The sequence below is a fragment of the Elaeis guineensis genome, unplaced genomic scaffold, assembly GCF_000442705.2.
Source record: "Elaeis guineensis isolate ETL-2024a unplaced genomic scaffold, EG11 Super_Scaffold_1000123, whole genome shotgun sequence".
Taxonomy (NCBI): Eukaryota; Viridiplantae; Streptophyta; class Magnoliopsida; order Arecales; family Arecaceae; genus Elaeis; species Elaeis guineensis.
Window position 1 is genome coordinate 1 of NW_027332428.1, and position 20,034 is coordinate 20,034.

The 20,034-nt window shown below is 38.7% G+C and overlaps 2 protein-coding genes across 2 annotated transcripts; one reads left to right on the forward strand and one right to left on the reverse strand.

Annotated features, from left to right (window-relative positions):
- Positions 1–14,128: 14,128 nt before the first annotated feature.
- On the reverse strand, positions 14,129–16,729 carry LOC105056154 (putative cyclin-A3-1). The gene is made up of 8 exons (XM_010938254.4): positions 16,122–16,729; positions 15,798–16,030; positions 15,624–15,699; positions 15,451–15,527; positions 15,181–15,214; positions 14,924–15,073; positions 14,705–14,839; positions 14,129–14,599 (listed from the first exon to the last, which is right to left on the reverse strand). The coding sequence occupies exons 1-8, from the start codon at positions 16,473–16,475 to the stop codon at positions 14,528–14,530; spliced, it is 1,131 nt and encodes a 376-aa protein (XP_010936556.1). The 5' UTR covers positions 16,476–16,729; the 3' UTR covers positions 14,129–14,527.
- Positions 16,730–17,687: 958 nt separating this feature from the next.
- On the forward strand, positions 17,688–18,347 carry LOC140854561 (uncharacterized). Its single transcript, XM_073250521.1, has one exon. The coding sequence runs from the start codon at positions 17,688–17,690 to the stop codon at positions 18,345–18,347; it is 660 nt and encodes a 219-aa protein (XP_073106622.1).
- The last annotated feature ends 1,687 nt before the right edge of the window (positions 18,348–20,034 follow it).

Sequence of the window (20,034 nt, forward strand, 5' to 3'; positions counted from 1 at the left end):
GATAGCCTTTCTTGAAATTTTTATATTGAATAATTTTAATATGGTGTCTAATACATAGATTGGGACAAACCAAACAACTTCTTTAGGCTATGTTGGTAGCTGGCAATCTATCCAGATTATCGATAATTTAACATGGGCCCACCATATTACTGCATTTGGTATATTTTTTAAGTGGCAATCTGGATTGCCTTAGCAGTCCATATTACCTCTTAGGAGGTAATCTGAATTACCTTGGAGAGAGATAGCTATCCAAATTATCACATATTTGATAATCTTACAATATTATTTTTGGATAAAAATACCCTCAAAAAATCCTATGATTTTCTTCCTCATGATGGGCAGTGGAAAGAGGAGGGGCCAAAACTGACGTCCTCCTCTACAAATCGAACTAACGATGGTCGAAAACCAGTCGATCGGTGGGCCACCATCGTAGCCCTTATCGAGGGGCTGCAAGGGTAGTGCGAGCGACTGACGGGCGGTGCAGGTGGCTAGGGGGCAGTATAAGGGGCCCAGGGGGTGGGGTGCGGGGGAACGGCATGGGTGAGGGTAGCGGTGCGAGTGGGTGAAGGCAATGATGGAAGCGACTGTGGAGGGCACTGGGTGCGGGTTCGTCGGGGGTTAGGGGATGGTGCAGGGGTGGCGCAGACGGTCGGGGGCCGAGGGCAGTGCTGGAGGTGCAACTACCAAGGGGCTAGGGGCAGAGCAGTCGGGGGTTAGGGAGCATTATGGTGTGCGAGGGAAGAAGAAGGAAGGAAAAAATTAAAAAATTAAAAAATAATATATTATATATATATATATATATATATATTATAATATATAATATATTTTTATTCTTTTATTCTGAAAATTTAAAAATTTTATGCATGGGATGTGATTTTTAATAAATTTGATTTAAGGATATTTTAAAAATTTAATGTTACATTACCAGTAATCTGATTGTCATACCAAACTTATCAATCAAGATTTTCAGTAATTTTACTGCAACATTACCTGCATGTACCAAATACAGTAATCAACATTACTGACAATCTATCCAGATTGCAGATAATCTAGATTACCAGATAATTCAAATTAAGATTGCCTGACAATGCACCAAATGCAACCTTAAATCTATTTCTATAGATCTACATCCCTAAGATGTAGAATGCTTCTTCCCAATTTTTCATGGAAAATTATGATGACAGCCATACTTTTATTCCCTATAATGTAGGGATGTCATTTTTTATTAAGAGAATGTTATCCACATACAACATAAGAAATATAATTACAGAACTATTAACTCATTTATAAATGTAAGATTCTTCTCTGTTCTTAATGAAGCCATACGTTCTGATCGTCTTACCAAAATGCATATTCTAACTTTGAGATACTTGCTTTAATCCATAATGGATCTCTGAAGCTTGCATACCGTAGATTTATTTGTGGATGTGAACCTTCAGGTGGTATCATATATACCTCTTCTTCTAGTTCTCCATTTAGAAAAATAATTTTGACATCCATTTATCAGATCTCATAATCCTGGTTTGCCGCTATTACAAGTATAATTCGAATGGACTTGAGCATTGCACAGGAGAAAATACTCTTCATAGTTAATACCATAACATTGATGATATCTCTGGCAACCAAACGGACTTTATAAGTCTCCACCTTTCCGTCTGTAGCTTTTTTTCTTTTAAAAATCTACTTACACCCTATAAGTTTTATCCCTTCAAGTAGATCAACAAATGTCCATACATCATTGATCTTCATGGACTCCATTTTGGACTTCATAGCTTCAAGCCACTGATCAAAGTCAGATCTCTATATGACATCTATATAGATGATCGGATCCTCATTATTTTCATCAAGTTCAACAGGATCACCATTTCAAACCAAAAAAACTGTAGTATCTATCGACTGATGTGGTACTCTATCGGATCTCCTCAATGATGGATGTACAACAGGCTCAGGATTTGATCCAATCAAATCTAACTCTATAGGTTCACTTATTTGTGTCGGTTCTTTTACCTGTCGAACTTCATCAAGTTCAATCTTAGCGACATTAGTTTCTTCCCCAAGAAACTCCTTTTCTAAAAAAAATAGTCCTATGACTGACAAACACCTTTTATTCTTCAATAAGATAGAAGTAATACCCCTTAATTTCTTTTAGATATCTAATAAATAAATATTTATCAGATCAAGATCTGAGTTTATCTGTTTTCCAAAGTTTAACATAAACTGGACACCTCCAAACACTAAGGTGTGAGAGTACTGGCTTACATCCTATCCATATCTCATATGGTATTTTACTTATAGACTTACTCAAAATTTTATTAAATATATAACAAACTGACTCCAGAGCAATCCCCAAAAAGAGATCGACAGACTTGTAAAGCCCATCATGGATCAAACCATATCTAACAAAGTTTGATTCCTCCTTTCTGACATCCTATTATGTTGTGGTGTCCCAAAAGGGGTCCGTTGAGAGAGAATTTCATTCTCTTCTAGATATGTCAGAAACTCACTAGTGAGGTATTCATCTCTTCGATCAAATCGAAGAATATTAATATTCTTTCTAGTTTATTTTTCAACCTCATTATAGAATCATTTGAATATTTCAAATGATTCATATTTATATTTTAAGATAGACGTACCCATACCTAGATAGGTCATCAGTAAACGTAATGAAATAATAATATCCATCTCTGACACTTATGTTCATGGATCCATGTACATCAGTATGTACTAGACTTAGAACTTCACAAGCTCGTTCACCTTTTCTAGTAAAAGGTGACTTGGTCATTTTTTCAAGAAAATAAGACTTATAGATTGGCAATGATTCACAACCATCGACTTTGAGGATTCTCTCTTTAATTAACTTGTTTATCCTCTTCTTGTTAATATGACCTAGCCTACAATGCCAAAAGTAGGCTTCCAAGATATTATCTACTCTAGGGTATTTATTCGATATGTACATTACGCTAACAGGCTGCGATAAAGTATAAATATCATTATTCATTTATCCACATATCACAGCAACACCATTCACAATAATATCATAATGATTATTCTTTATTGAAAATTCATAACCGTTCATGGTCAAAGGCCTATAGAAATTATATTCAATAAAAAACTAGGACAAAAGTGATAATCACTCAAAATGATAACTTTTAAATTGAAAACAAGCTTGATAATTCCTAAAACTAGAACTGGAATAGATCTTTCATCTCCAACATTCAAGAATCTCTCACCGTCTGCAAAGCTCCTACTGATCTGAAATTCCTTCAACAAATTATAATTATTAATAGGACTACCAATATCTAATATCTACATCACAATATCACAAATAGAGAAGTTACAAGGTGTTATCATATAATTATCTTGAGCAGCAACTGCTTGCTTTTTTATCTTATTCAGCCTATTTGGATCAAGGAAAGCTATGTATTGAGGACAATTCTTTTTTTAGTGATCCAGCTTCTTATAATAAAAGTACTCTGCCTGACTCTGATCAAACGTAGACTTTTTGATCTGACCATGCTTAGACACCTCAACACTCTGCACCTTCTTGTTATTTTTCTTTTTCTTCCCTTTCTTGAAGGGAGGTACCCTGCCAAAGACCCACCAACCACATTCACCATCTCCTTATGGATCTGGTGATCCTTCTCAAAAGGTTGCAGTAATCTCAGTAAACTGTGGTAGTTAACTGCAGGCTTAGTCATTCTACAATGACTAAGAAAGGAGAGGTAGGACTTGAGCAGTGAGTTCAGAATCACATGTTTTCCAAGCTACTCATGCAAGAAAAATCCGAGTTTGCTCAGGCGCTCGATCTGTTCAAACATGTATAGTACATGATCGATGATCGATGCCTCCTCTCTCATTCAAGCATTGAAGACGGCATAACTGATCTTGCACCTCTCAATGTCATCAGGAGTGCTGAAGGACTCATTTAATACTTTAAGCATGTTCTCCAACTGAGCATCCTCAAACTTGCAACTGAACTCATCATTCATCACCACCTGCATGATGCAACATATTGTGGTTCGATCATTGAGTCACTTCTGATAAGTGTCACGGACAGCACCATAAACCTTCGAAGCGGACTCCTCAGGTATTGAATCTGTGAGATTATACAAGATCCACTCGTGTTGCAGGATGACCTTTATTTTTTTATACCAGCTATCGAAATTAGATCCCATCAACTTATCACTATCCAACAGTGATCGGAGTGACAAGATACTAGCCATAACTACATTAAAAAAAAAATCATAAGACCTATTAATATATGAATTATTAAAACTTAAAAATTTAGACTTTAGTCTGAAAGTTCTTTCATTTTTTATACGAATTGATATCCTCTACCTCTAATTCGAGGAATTACTTTAATCCCTTAGGAGGTACTAGAATCTACACAGACTGCAAACGGACCCGAGTGTGGCTCAGCCAACTCATATGCATCTATAGGTAGGTTCTTAATCAATTATTTATCTAAATAATTTTTAGTAATTGATTTTGCCCCAGACTTCACTTCAGCAAGCGTGTGGTGCATTCACTGAAAATTTTAATTAGGTCCAACCATTACCATGACCATGCTCAACATATCTAACTAAAGAATAATTAGGTCTGAGTGTGGCTCGACCAACCTAACCACCCATCAGAGAGATATAACTGAGTTAACATATAATGAATGATAATTTCAATAGCAGATAAGCACCAGACGTACGGCGTCTCCAATAATTATTAAACTATTGGACCGACTATCATCCACCTTAATAGGAGGCTATGATCTAGTTATCTCCATAGCTATTTTATTTTCAGGATCTAGAAATTTAGAGAATTTATTTACATATTTATAAAAATAAGAGAAGAGATTGGCCAGCTAATCATAATCCTCCCATTGGCTTCACAAAGCCATCAAGAAAGACTAAAGGCAAGCCAGTCCATAAATACCTAAATCAGTCAAAATTAATTTATCTAGCTAGCATGGATCAACCCGAATCATTAAGTGACCTAACCAAAATTAAATCGACCACATTGGCCAGATAAGTGGAGATCGACAGGAGGGTCCTTGTTTCTTTTCTTAGTTAAACACCAACGTAGTTGGCCAGAAAAGATAGAATCTCAATTAAAAATCCCATTCAATTGCTTTCCTTGGACACTAATCAGTTTATCTATTTCGATTTAATCAGCCTATAGACATGGGTTCAATCACTAAACTAACAATCAAGTCTATTTGATCTAATCAAAGATATAGACTTAACTAACTATAACTATTGTATTTGATCTAGAGTATTCTTGACCTAATCTAAATCAACATTTGGTTAGATTTGATCAACTACTCAATTTAGTTCATTAACTCTTTGATTCTAACCCTAGGTCTAATCCAGTTAAGAGAATTTGATTCAAGCTAACCCATAGCCTCATATTTTATGCAATGTTATTAGATCTTTAAATTCATAATTTTAAATCTAAATAATTCAATCCTTAATTTTTAATTAAGTGTAGAATTAACATGGGTTTAGGTTAGGTTTTGAAATCATTTCACATGTAAATACCTTTGCATCAAATTTTATGCATAAATACTTGGTTCTGAAATTTGAGTTGGCTCACCTCTGGACTGAGTCAACTCATCACAGTAGATCAACTAAGTTCTGAGATATAGTCAACTCACTAAGATGAACAGTAACATTCATTTTCTAGCGATACAACTGAGTCGGCTCAGCAAGAGATTGAACTGACTAACCAAGGTATTGAGTCGACTCAAAATAAAACTAAGTTAACTCAGCAGGCAATATAGCAACACATTACAGAATTTTCAAAACATATATTTTTGCATAACTAGCAATAAAATCAATCATATATCATTTTCAGATCTAATCTAAACTTATTTATGATTCTAAATTTTACTTTTCATAATTAAAATAATTTTATTCATAATGATTAGGTATTACTTCTTTTCGCACAATGTATCACATACAACAGATCCTAGGATTTTCGGATCTAGGGTTTTGCATAAAAGTAAGTTGTCTTCCTTTCATAGTTCTTCTTCATGAAACATCATAGTAGCCCCTCTATACGTCATAGGAGATCTCATAAAATGAGAAGAGGGGGTCTTTAAATCCTACTTGCTCTTATAACCAAATGGTCTGGTGATGCACAATCCGAGTACTAAGCTACTGAGACATCTAATCTAATATATCAAACATGTAACTGATCAATATCAGATCTGAGCATAAAAACTATTTAGATCTAATCTAAATAATTAGAAATCAGATCTATATATGCATATATATTTATGTCATATCGAATCTAGCCTCTGATACCAATTGATGGAAACATAGGCAGTTTCATGCATGTATTTTTAATTTTTTTAGTGGAAGCAAACTAAATTAAATATTTTAATCTACTATGCATGCATTAGATCAGATCTAAAAACTATCTACTAAGGATCACATGACATGAATAATATGCATAATCTGATTTCTAAGCACTATTGATATCAATATGGGATAGTAGATCATATCTATGATAAACTAGATCATATCTATTTTAAGATCAGATCTCATACCAGAGCATGGATAGTTGATCACTATAATTGTCAACCATAGTAATGGATTATTTCTGATGCTGAGCAGCTGCACAGAGCATCCGACCTCTACAAGATGTCCATACGAAGTCCTGGTGCTGATCGATCTCTCTAGGAGTGCTAGTTTGCATAGAGATTTTTTCGACGGCAGGTTCCTCTTCGGATCTCTCGGACTCTATCGAATCTGAAGATGGATTTAAGAGGATGATGTGGTGGAAGACTATGAAGAGGATAAAAACTCTTTTCGCTTTCATCTCTTTCTGAAACCCTAGAATCAAAACCCTAGGGAACCCACTCAAGAAACTCACGCCTAAGAGAAAATGTATATCCTCTATTACACACACAGAAGGCCTTCCCCACTCTCAGTTTCATGCCCCTACTCAGAATCCTCTTTCAAGGTAAAAGACCAACACATTTTGTCGCACAAAATTGGATCCTTCTTAAGAGTGGCGGTGAGGAGTGGATAGGATAAGATAATGATAGGTTTAGTTAGAATCAAATTCAAACAAAGCTTCATCCAAGTCGAATTCAAATTAGATTCTAAGTTAGTTTAAACCAAGCTCCTATCCAAATGGGCGATGAGAAGGGGCAAGAAATCTTCTATTTAGCATGAAGAAACATCACACAAAATCTGAATTTTGCATGAACAAGATGGGCGTGGATAAGGTGGTTGGCGCTAGGGTTTGACTTCAATCCAATTGGACTTCCATTTGTTCCAATCCAAATCAAAATTGGTTTGACACAAATGAAAGGTTAAATCTAATCCTATCAGGCACCTAATTACCTCAATTAAAACCTAATTCAATTAAAAATTAATCAAACCTAAGTCCTGATCAAATAAAAAATCAATCATCCTTAGCGATTAGATCATCTCATAACCTAATCAGGTCAAACCTAATTAAATCTAATTTAACTAGACTTTTCCAAATTTAATTGCTCAATCAAATTGAGCTAATCAATAATCTAATTACTAATTAATTCTTCTATAATTTACTAATCCTTAGCAAATTATTTCATCACAACTTTTGCAAAAAGTTAACCATCAATCAAATTGACGATTATACCCTTGAATAATTTTCAATCGTTGATCAGCTATCTGATCAGATAGAAACTTCTAATGTGTGTGATCACATAAGTTCGAACCTAAATTGATAGCATAAAAAAAAAATTTATACTAGTCGAAGTGGCCATCTAGCAATGGTACCCGACGTCTGGATAGGCTGAATGATTACAAAGTAATATTTAAGAATCTTGATATATAGTTACCATATAATTCATTTCTTTGACCCTCAATGCACAGGATGACTTTAGAGTTAAACTATTAACTCTTAATCAGTATATCCAAAATATATCTCAACCTTATAAATCTTGAACTTCTCACAAGGACTATCCTGGCCAACGTTTGACTGAATTGAAACATAATATAGCACTATCTCCTGAAACCAGGAGCGATCAATTTTATCTTAACTCACACACCAACTTTGCAAGTACTTAACTGTGTCCAAAAATTTTCTGTCACTGAATTAAAAATTCAGATAGTCTGATACTAAAGCACAGTGAGTTACTTGTAAGTCATCGTGGTGATCTCAGATTAGAGGGATATTTATATACATATCCTTTGTGAGCTATTCTTGACAGCAGAGTGCTCTGTAGTTTGATCCCATTCAGTGTAAATATACTCCTATATTTTATCTGTATGCCATACCAGTATTTTCACACTCCTTGGTTACGAGGATAACCAACCCATGTGGCATACAATGATCTATACTTGATAAACACCATCGTCCTAGTAATAGCATATCATTTGATCACGAATAAGTTTAAAAACTACACGATAAATCCTCCATTATCGATTAGAAGTAGTTCTAAAAATTTCATCATAACACAGGAGTTCATTAAAGAAAATACATAATTTATGATGAAAAATATCAAATAATTTTATTAATTAATAATTTATATATAATTTATAAATAGCTCAATCAGTTACAAACAAACAATTAGCTTTAAAATATATTTTCTAACAAAATATAGGTGCATTAAGGAGTACAAGGCTTCGACAGATTTTGAGGATGAGCTCATCAAGACATCTTCGGCTGTCTTCATCTAAAAATTCTAAGACTACAAAGTACATCTGCAGTGGATGAACTTGAAGCTGGATTTAAGATGCCTTCATCTCGAAAATAGTGACGAAGAAGTCATGGTGTTTTTCTGGAATGAAGACTAGGTCCTCCTCCTTTTTGTACTTATTTTCTATGCCTTCTTTTTGGCATCATTCTGTAAATAATTTTTTTGTTAATGAAAATACATCTTTATTATATTTACCTTTCAAGTGAAGTGTCTTGCTTCCTTATGATCTTTTTACTGATTAGCTTTCATCACGATCAAGGTCTCGAATGGTTCGAATGGGTCAATCGAGTCAGTTTTCGTGCCCAATCCAAGATCTCCCCTGACCTTACCTATGGTGCTTGCTTCGTCAATACATGGCAAGTGAGCTTTTGAAAATTGTAGACTCATTTACACATCAAGCGCTGAATGTTGATGGATGCTGCATCACCTTCTATGGATGAAAAAAGATGATCCATCTCGAAAGTTGCACAGCAAGAAATCTATTTGATCTAGAGACTTGATGGGGCTTTGCCTTTAATACTAGTACCATCTGATAAGGATAGGATGTTGGAAAGGACTTTTGGTGCTCCCTTCTCTAGGGGGTGCAGTCTCTGAGGCTTTATGAGTGGTGACACTTGTTATATAATCAGTGAGACATTTGAATGTGCTCAAACTCTTCTCCACTTTATAAATAGGGGCACTGTTGCTCAAGGACAATCTTGCCATGGTCATCTTTCAGAATGTCATGGTGGCATCATCTCATTCAGTGTCAAAAGGGCACCAGAGTTTTCCTCCATCTAGGGGAGTCCTCTTCTGATCGGTTGTAGAGTGCTTCAAGGGATGCACCGGTGAGCTTTCTACCTTAGCATGAGAGATATTGGAAAGTTCTACTGCTTTGACCGTAGGACCGCGACGGCGGTCGTCTAGGGGCTACTAATGCATTGTCCTATATAGAAAGGCTTTTGACCTTTCTAAGAAGCCACCTTTTGCCTCCCCCAATGTGGCCTCCTAACCCTCCTCAGAAGAATATCCTGGAGATGGAGGGGTTTCCGAAGGAAAATCGATCATGCCATCATCGATATCCTTTAGAGGGGACCAGTGATCATCGAAAAAGGGCTCCACTTTGTGTGGATCACCGAGGATAGTGTTGAGGATGTCGTTTGAGCTTGTACCTTGTATCTTCTTTTTCTTTATTGTAATGAGCTTTGCTCGAACTAGATTAATTTATAATAGAATTTTTTTGAAATGTGCATGAATCTTTTTGAATGAAGTATCTCTTTTGTTAATATCTTCTTCATGTATCTTCCAAGGTTTCTTCTTCTTTTAGTTGGGATCTTAGGTGGGTGTGATCCTCTGCAATCGTCGTCGCTGGCTTTTGCTGGTAGTATGGGGTCTCCAAGAAATCAAATCCTATTGGCTTTAGTGGGCCATGTGTCGACTTAAATAGGCCATATGAGGTCCTCAGAGGGTTAGCCTCAGTGAGCTTCAGTGAGCCATATCGGCTACAATAGATCGAGTGGGGTCCTTGGAGGGCTAACCTCATTGGCTTCAATGGGCTATGTCGGCTAGAGTGGGCTATGTCAGCTATAATAGGCCAAGTGGAGTTTTTGGAGAGTTAGCTTCAGTTGACTTCAATAAACCATGTCGGCTATAGTGGACCAAGTGGGGTCCCCGGAGAGTTAGCTCTAACTGACTTCAGTGGGCTAAGTGGGATCTCTCGAGGGTTAGTCCCAGTTAGCTACAGTGGACCATGTCGATTATAGTGGGTTGAGTGGAGCCCTCGAAGGGCTAGCTCCAGTTGGCTTCAGTATACCATATCGACTATAATGAGCCGTGTTAGTTACAGTGGGCCATGTTGGCTATAGTGGGTCGAGTGGAGTCTCCAAAGAGTTAGCCCTGATTGGCTTCAGTGGGACATGTTGGCTATAGTGGGCCATGTTGGCTATAATAGGCCGAGTGGGGTCCCTGGAGGGTTAGTCCTATTTGGCTTCAGTGGGCTATGTCGACTGTAGTGGGTCAAGTGGGATCTCCAGAGGGTTAGCCCTTCATCTTCGTTGTGGTGGCCTCCACTTCAACCTACCTGTGGACAAGGAGCACCATGTGGCTTGATGGGGTAAGGCATCGGCTTGGATGTCTTCAGGTCATTGCATTAGTGGGACCTCTAGTTTTGGGAAGCCTCGAAGAGTTTTTCATCTTTTCTTGGATGCCAAGCCACCTTCAGTTCCCAAGCCTCAGGAGGTTCGAGGCTTCGTCCGCATGAGGGGTCCAACAAAGAACCCAATTTTCTTGATTGGATTGTCACGAGCCCTATGAGCTTTTCGCAATTGCCTCGGAGGCACTGTCGCTACGGTCGAGCCTCGTTCGACTCTGCCTCAATTCTATCCTTGCCTCTCTTGGGTTGGTTGGTAGTTTTATCCTTCAGAGAACATTACAAAATAAGATGTTAGTGAACTTTTTATTTTAAACTAAAGTTGTATTTACATTATGGTGGGACATCATCGGCAGCATGGCAATGGTGCCATGACAAGGAATGTACTTCCCTCAAAGATTAGAAAAGAAAATGATGCCCCCTGGACACTATCTCTTATTCTTCCATAATCTAGTCTCCTGCCCCCCATGCCGGTAGCAGAGGTGAAGATGGTGTTGATGATGCTGATAGTCGATCGGTTGCCATTGTTTTCTTCATCGGGGGTTAATTTTGCTGCTCTCGAATGTACTTGTTGAGGTAATCTCTCGAGATCAGGATCTTGATCTCGTCTTTGAGTTGGTAGCATTCTTCGATATCATGATCTTGATCACGATGAAAGCAGCAGTACCTCTCTTGCTTCTCCTTTCAGGAGGAGACTTCATCAGCTTGGGCCACTACAAATACCTTTGATCCTCGATCGCCATTAGGATCTAAGATTGGAGGACAGACAATGAGGTGTAGCTATTGAATCGACGAGATGGACTCTTGGATCTATAGCTCTTGGGTGGTCGAAAGACTCCTTTTCGGCTCAAGGCACTTGAGAATCTTTCCGACCCTTCTTCTTATCGAAGGTTTTCTTTCCTTCTTTTTACTTGCACACTATCCAAGCTTCTTTCACCTGGATGTACTTTCAGACTCGAACTAGCAAATCAATGTAATCCCTCGAAAAATTCTTATTAAGGGAGAAGATGAGGTGCTCATTTCATAGCCCTTTATTGAGCACCAACTTTGCCATCGACTCGTCGAGGTTACATACCTTGAGTGTGGCGGCATTAAATCATGTGACATAGTCGCACAGCTACTCACCCTTCTTTGTCAGAGAGATAAGAGGCTGTTGGAGTTTCTTGGTTGAGCTCGACTACTATCAAAATGGGCAATGAATAGCCTATCGAGCTGCTCGAACGAATAGATGGACCCAAGCTGGAGTCCTAAATACCATGCCCACGCCAACTCTCTAAGGGTGGTTGGGAAGGCGAGGCAAAGGAGGATGCCTGAGACACTCTACAACATCATGAGGGTTCTGTAATCCTACAGATGATTAAGGAGATCCGTGAAACCATCATACAGCTCCAACTGAGGTATTTTGAACTAACTCGAGATCGGTTCACCCAAAATAGTCTGGGAGAATGATGGTTAAGAATTAAAGCTGAGGCCATCATTGCTCTAGTGAGATCCACTCTGGATTTCACAAAGACGATGCTCAATGTCTTAAATTCTCTTCTTGAGCTCCTCTTCCTGCTGAGATCTCTCGGGTTTAGAGGAGTAGGCTAGAGCCAAATCATCGGAAGAGGAAGAGCTCCTCAAGTGTGCCTTCTCCCTTATGCTCTGATAGGAGAAGGAGCGAGCTGCGAAGGTAGGGGAATGATAGATGTGCTATTGGGAGGTAGATTTCAGGCTTTGGGAGTGAGATCGCCAATCGCGACGAGAGAGAGCCACTTAGGGGTTTGGCTCCACGCACTGTTGTTGCTACTCCGTCACTTGTTGGAGTTGTTGTATAGTGCCGATCAATGTCTGGATCTTGTGAGCCAAGGTATCAAACGGCAGTGGATCTATCATGACCAGAGGTTGCACCACAATAAACCCATGGGTAGTGCTACTCCTGCTGTGACGGATGGATTGCTAGAGGGAAGCGACGAAATTCTGTGCTCTCATTTGCACTATGTTCTCTTTTCTCTCTCAAAAAAAGACTGGACCCCTTTTTAATACCAATCTATTGCCACAAAACTCTAGAAAAGTGTTGATGTGACTGGAGCTGGACATCGTCCGACATCTAAGATGTTGTCAAAGATTTAGGATGCCAAAAAAACTTACAAGAAAAATCCGTACTTGTCAAGGGTATTCTAATGAAAGACCCTCTGATGCTTAAGTTAGTCGAAACTTAAAAACAACAAAAAAAGATAAATAAAAAAAGATGGTGTTGGAGAACATAACCTCCTCTCATCTTTTGTTTCGCTTTTCCAAATTAGTTTGTCCTTATTTGAGAATCTCCATCGTACCTTTTTTATATGAAGACCGAGCCACAAACTATTAGCCGGAATCTATAAATTTGTTAGGCTTAATTCTCTTAACCGTTAGACAACACCCTAGTCATTCACATTAAAGAAAAATCTTTCCACTGATCTACAAGCTCTCTCTAGGTGATTGACAGAGTTGGTGATTGGAAATAAGCGCAAAATCTAACCCACATATGATGTGGCTTCACTAAGTTGCTCTAAATGCTCGTTATGGGAACGGTTAATTCCCCCCAATCAACGAGTCACTTTCCCAACAGAACCTACTCTCATGTATAGCGACAAATCCCGTAAGTTGCACCAAACCCATCATGCCACATGGCAAGAATGCACATAAGAGAGCCTCTAACATTACTGTCTTAATTATTAACTTCTCCACAGGATAGGACTGATACATGATAACTTTCTTCTCCTAATTGAACCTAAATTTTCCATATGTATATCTTGCCTTCGCAATGAAGATAAACAATAATAATCTTGCTATAAGCGAGGCATTAATTTTTCAGTTATTTTCCAAGAACCAAGTTAGCAATCTTCTTTTATTAAAGAACTAGAAAGAAAAACAAGCTGAAATGAAGTTGAGGGCAAAATTTAAACATAAGTCACCAGCATCCAATGATCCAACACTTAATACTTTACCAACTAAGCTAGTTGGCACCCTCGAACCAATCTAAAAACCTTGCAAATGCAAAAGAACAATGTCACACACAAGTTCCAGATAATTGTCAGTAGATTAGATCTCTTTCAGTAAGAATGCCCTTCTAGCAACCTTTGAAAACAAAGCAATTTTAAATGAGATGAACTGGAGGTGCTCTCATAACATGATCTTTTTTGATGTAGTTCTCATAACATTGTCTAGAATTGTATAGTTAGAGTTCTAGATCTTGTTCCGGTTTTTGTGATAAGTTATCTAAATGATTGTAAGCTTGCAGCTAGAAATCACTAGATACCTAAACTAGGTCCACAATCTGTAACAGGAATTATCCAGAGTATATATGAATTGTCTTTACTTCAGAAAACTTCTACATATACAATTAACATACATAGTCTGCTTTACCTATCGGCTATAGAGAACTGTATATCAGAACAATACAAGATTGTGCGTTGACAACTCAACCGCTCAAAAAGTTTCTAACATATTCTGTCAACAGACACTGGATCCCCTCATCCAACCAAAACAGATTTTAATGCTACTTCAGCAACAAGTCTCATCCATTCCTCCTCCCAACGTAGGCAAAGCAAGTTGGCGATCTCCGATGACAGAGTTATTACACATGGTGGGTTTTTTCTTTCCTTTTTCCAAATCCTATCTGCGAAGTAGCCAATTAAATGCCATCAACTGTCTTTTTGCATGAGTTGCCACCAAAATACTTGCGAAAGCTATTCTTTTAAGTCTTCAAGATATGATGCAGGAATTTCTGAGGGAGAAAGCAACATTGATGCACATTTGAACTGCTCCAGAAAAGCAGATAGGATTTAGAAAAAATAAAATACATTGCAAGACTACAAGAAGAAATAAACAGGGAAAATAAGCCACATGGAAGTATAATATCTTACCCTGTGCTGCTTGTATTTCTCCCTTATAGCTGTCAAAGATGACCATTTCCTGTTCAGCTGCAAATCATGAATTGCACAAACACAATCTTTAAGCTCAGAAGGTTTATAACCTGTCTGTTGTTGCAGTGGTAGGCTCTGGAAAAACAAAAGACCAATAAGCAATGCAAATACAACGAACTCATTTTAGTGAAAAATACAATAATTGAGTAATACACTTACCCAAGGATGAACCTTTGGATTGATGGTGAATCTTGCAAGAAAGACAGCAGAAGCAGCGATAACTGATGGCAAAAACCGAACACAGCTGTAGTCTACCAAACTTAATTCAGCAAGGTAATTGCTCAAGAACTCCAGTTGGAGATTTGGATACTGCAAAATGCTCCAAACTTATTCATCAGTATCCAATCTGGAAGAAAAGTCTAGCACATGATTAAATGTTCCAAATTAGCATTAAAAGAGACATTAGACCAGCTTACATTTCCATCTCCTTGCCCAGCCTTTGTGAATCTCCTGCAGAGAATGAATTAATAACTCAAATTAGCTCAATACGAGATGTCACAAAAAAGCAATTATAGTACCATTCTTAAATCCAAAGTCCAGATAAAACATCAGGACAAGACAATGGATCCAAAATCGTGTTTTTTTTTTCTTTCAATGCTTGTGTTCATTGTCATCATAAAACAAGACTTATCAAGAGTAATACTGAAAGCAAAAGATAAAGTAAGATTCGTAGCTTAAACACATACCTAAGAAAGGTTTTTATGGTGGGATTGCCCATCTCAAAGTTGAGAAACTTCAGTATGTCACTCTCCATCTTTACCACCTACACCCAGATACAGATAAAGCAACGTCACTCTGAAGATCTCAACCCCAGCAACAAAGGTAACATAAAGGAGAGCCAAGAGAGAGGAAAAATTACCTCTTGTTTTGTGTAAGTGTTATCAGTAATGTAACAAAAATCTTCCACATGGGGAGGACTAATCTCTTCATATTTCCTGCATCCCAAAATAAAAACCCACATCAATGAATCAATCAAACAGCAGAAAAGAATCAATTGGAGACAAAATTAGGAGGAAGAAAAACCAACACTTACGAGGCAATAAGCATGCAGGAAACACCAAGAAGTTGTAATTTCTGCCTACTTAGAGCATTGTACGAGAGAAATCGATCAATGTATGACACTGTGAGATAAAGAGTGTCCGAGAAAAGCTTGTACTCCTCCGCCACCTCGACCAGCCAATCCACCAGAATCCCTCTCATGTTGGCAGTTACATCCTTCTGGACCGTTTCAATGAAATTAACCAGCGGCCTCCTCTTCGACTCCACCTAAAATAATCCCAGAAGACAAGTCAAAACTCCCGCTCTAATCAAATGAACACAACCAAAATCTCAAGAATCTGCAATCCAAATCCTTTACCTCCATGGAGCGGAGGTACTGGTAGATATCCGGAGCATAAAAGGCGCACATTTGCGGGTCTTCGGCCTCGGAATGGACCTCTTCGGCTGCGGAAACATCCAAAAGAGGAACCTTTCGAGCCTCTCCCTCCTTCTTGGCCCGGGATCTGGTTCTGGGCTTGGAAGGAGGAGGGGTTTCGAGACCGGAGGCGGCGTTGGAGTTGTTTTTGAGCTCGCCCAGGACCTTGCGCTTCCTCCTCTTGGCCGGGGGCTGGCCGCGTGGGAGAGACTGGCGGGCGGAAGCCGCTGCAGAGGCGCCCCTCTTTCTCGCCGCCGCCGCGCGAGTGAGGCGGATGCTGTTCTCCTTGTCCTCCATGACCACCGTCCTGGTACCTCCGCTGCTCCTTTAGGGTTAGGGTTAGATTTAGAGGAAGAGGAGAGGGAGAGATGGGAGGGAGGGGAGAGAGATGGGAGTGGGTTCGATGAGAAGGTAAGAGGGGTTGGGGATTTAGAGGGAGGGTTGGGAGGGCGCCATTGGCTTTGGATTTCGAAGGGAAATTTGGAAGCGGGATTCGTCGAAGGATTGGGGTTTCGGCATTGAGGATTTTTCAGTTTGGTTTCTGTGGGATTTTTGGGGGGAATGTTTGATTCGGCTGAGCGTTCGAAAGTTTGAAAGAAACGGGTCTGGTTTTCGTTTTGGGATTTCTTCTCCCTCCGGATCCAAAAGCGCCGAAATCCGAAATCCATATGGGTTAGGCGGGCGGGCCGATAGGGTAAAAATTTGGATGTAGCCGATGCGGCGGTTCATAACGCTAGACATGTATGAGCCAAAAACAAAGGAAAAGCCTAGTCAAAAAAATAAAAATAAAAATAAAAACAAAAACAAAAATAAAAAAACAAAATCTCAATTTGATGATCCATGCTCACAACTAGTGTAACCAATCTCTGCAATCATATTGCAAACCAATTAGAGAAAGCTGCCACCCAAGAGAGTGCAAATGTGGGAGAGAGGGAGGCAGGGAACACAGTAGGATTTGAAAGGGCCATTTCCTTCACGGTTAATAAAAGAACCTTTAAATCTATTAGGAATGTACATTGCTTATATATCAAGAATATACAAAATATTAAGAATATACATTGTCTAGAATATTTTTACAATGGCATGTTACAGAATATTAGGAATGTACATTGTCTAGAATATTGTCTAGAATATTTTATAATTACTATGGCATGTTTTTGAATTAGGAAGATCACGTGACTGATACCATGATCTCTCCAATTTCCTGCCTGTTTTTCTCTTCTTCATCTCTATATATGGATGTACATATCATAGTAAAATATAAGAGAAAAATATATCTTCTCCACTTTTTTTTTTATGTTTCTCCTCCTTTTCCTGTATCTCTCAGGCTTTTTTTTTACATGGTATCAGAGCAGGGTCGCCATTGATCCAAGTCTTTTCCTCGATTAAGCGCTTACAGCAGGTTGTTGCTGAAGCATCCTCTTGCACGTAGCTGGAGGCAGATAGTTGCTACATCTTGTCCTCATCAACATGTCCGATCAAATCGATCAGAGCACCACAATCGAATCTATGGTGGATGGTTCGTCATCGACCTTAAATGCTGCGCATGATCCGGCATCTCCCTATTTCATCTCACCTTCAGAGAATCCTGGGAATGCCCTTGTGACATCTCTACTCAAGGGACCGAACTATCCTGCATGGCGAAGGGCCATTATCACTGCTCTTCGAGCCAAACGAAAAATTCGGTTCGTTGATGGAACACTTGCACGATCTATAGATGGATCGCGGGATCATTTTCTCTGGGATACATGCAATTCAATGATGATGTCATGGATCTACAATTCTGTTGTACCAGAAATCTATGATAGCATCTCTTTTTTTGAAAGTGCTCGAGATATTTGGGTCGATCTTGAGGAAAGATACTCTCAAGGTAATGCTCCTCGCATTCATGAGTTAAAGACTCAAATCTGGAGTTTCAGGCAAGGCAATGATATGACTATTGCCGCTTATTATGCCCATCTTCGTGGCTTGTGGGAGGAACTTACGGCTTATTCCAAGGTGCCGACTTGTTCGTGTGGAGCCACTAGAGAGATCCAAGTTGAGAAAGAAGAAGAGATACTACATCAGTTTCTTTTTGGTCTCAAGGACTCCTACGACACGTTGCGAGATCAGCTGCTGTCCATGGAGCCATTACCAACGGTTAATAAGGCATATGCCTTATTGATTTGAGGTGAAAAGCAGAAGGAAGTCGTCGCTGTTCGAACTTCTCAACCCGAAGCCGCGGCTCTCGCTGTTAAGCCCATGACAGAAAGGGCGAATAAAGAGATCGGCTCCAAGAAAAGGAATAAAAAATATTTTCGATGCGACTACTGCAAGAAGACAGGACATATCCGTGATAGATGCTTCGAGCTAATCGGGTACCCATCTGGATGGCAATCCAAAGATCGAGTTAAGGGTAGAGGCAATGGAGCCGAGACCGATAGTCAGCACCAAGGAGGGGTTGCCGTGAATGCTACTACACCATTGAATACAGACAGAATCTCTCTAATACCGGGTCTTTCTCCTACACAATATCAGCAACTTATTTCCTTTCTTAGACAAGATAAGACTCAAAGTGTCATAAATTTTGTTGGTAAGACCTCTCTTGATTCTTTTCATCATTCTTGGATCCTTGATAGTGGTGCTTCCGAACACTTAATATTTTGTAAGTCCTTTCTTCATGATATTGAACCTCTTGACAATGCACTCCCAGTTACTTTACCTAATGGAGTCAATATGCCTGTACATTCATATGGTGATGTTACTTTGACCAATGATATTACCTTGCATCGTACTTTATATGCTCCTAATTTTACTTGCAATCTTGTTTCAGTAAGCAAACTTGCTCGAGAACTTAATTGTGCTGATCTCTTCTTTCTCACATTTTGTGCTCTACAGGACCTTGCCACGAGAAAGTTGATTGGATTGGATGAACTCCGAGATGATCTTTACTACTTCAAAGGCTTGGCAATACGTCCTGCACGGACAAATAAAGTCAATGTTTCGATTAATCTCTGGCATGCTCGGTTAGGACATTGCTCTTACAAGCATTTGAAACTTGTTCCTTTTCTTTCAAATACTTCTTTTGATTCCATAAATAATTGTTGTGACATTTGCTATCGTGCAAAACAGACAAAAAAGCTTTTTTCCTTGAGCATTAATAAATCTGCTTCACCATTTAATTTAGTTCATATTGATATATGGGGACCATATCGCACCCCATCACACACGGGAGCTCATTTCTTTCTCACCATTGTTGATGATTGCACAAGGGCTACTTGGATTTATCTATTACAAAGAAAATCCGAGGCATACCAATGCTTTGTTAATTTTCATGCTATGATCAAAAATCATTTTGATGCCAACATTAAACACATACGTAGTGATAACGCTCAAGAGTTTATAGCCGGACCATTGAAATCACATCTTCTAGAACATGGGATTATATCACAAACTTCTTGTGTTGGGACACCAGAACAAAATGGGATGAGCGTAAACATCGACATCTATTAAATGTTGCCCGTGCTCTAAGATTTCAAGCCAACTTGCCTGTGTCATTTTGGAGAGAATGTGTTTTGATTGCCGCCTATTTAATTAACTTGACACCTACACCAAAATTGAATGGCAAGAGTCCCTACGAACTCTTATTTCATAAACCACTCACCTATGATCATCTGAGAGTTTTTGGTAGCCTTTGTTATGTGCATGAGATATCCAGTGATAAATTTCAACCTCATTCTCGTGCTGTGTGTTCGTTGGATACCCTCTTGGTCAAAAGGGCTATCGTGTATATAACCTTGAAACTCATGAAATATTTACTTCACGTGATGTTATCTTTCATGAGAAGACGTTTTCTTATTCTCAAACATTACCTTCT

Coding starts and splice junctions, on each gene's coding strand:
- LOC105056154 (XM_010938254.4), bottom strand. CDS start 16,475: ATGGAGGACAAGGAGAACAGCATCCGCCTCACTCGCGCGGCGGCGGCG. Junction 15,528..15,623: donor ACACTTACACAAAACAAGAG/GTAATTTTTCCT, acceptor ATCTGGGTGTAG/GTGGTAAAGATGGAGAGTGA. Junction 14,840..14,923: donor ATCCAAAGGTTCATCCTTGG/GTAAGTGTATTA, acceptor TTGTTTTTCCAG/AGCCTACCACTGCAACAACA.
- LOC140854561 (XM_073250521.1), top strand. CDS start 17,688: ATGGTGGATGGTTCGTCATCGACCTTAAATGCTGCGCATGATCCGGCA.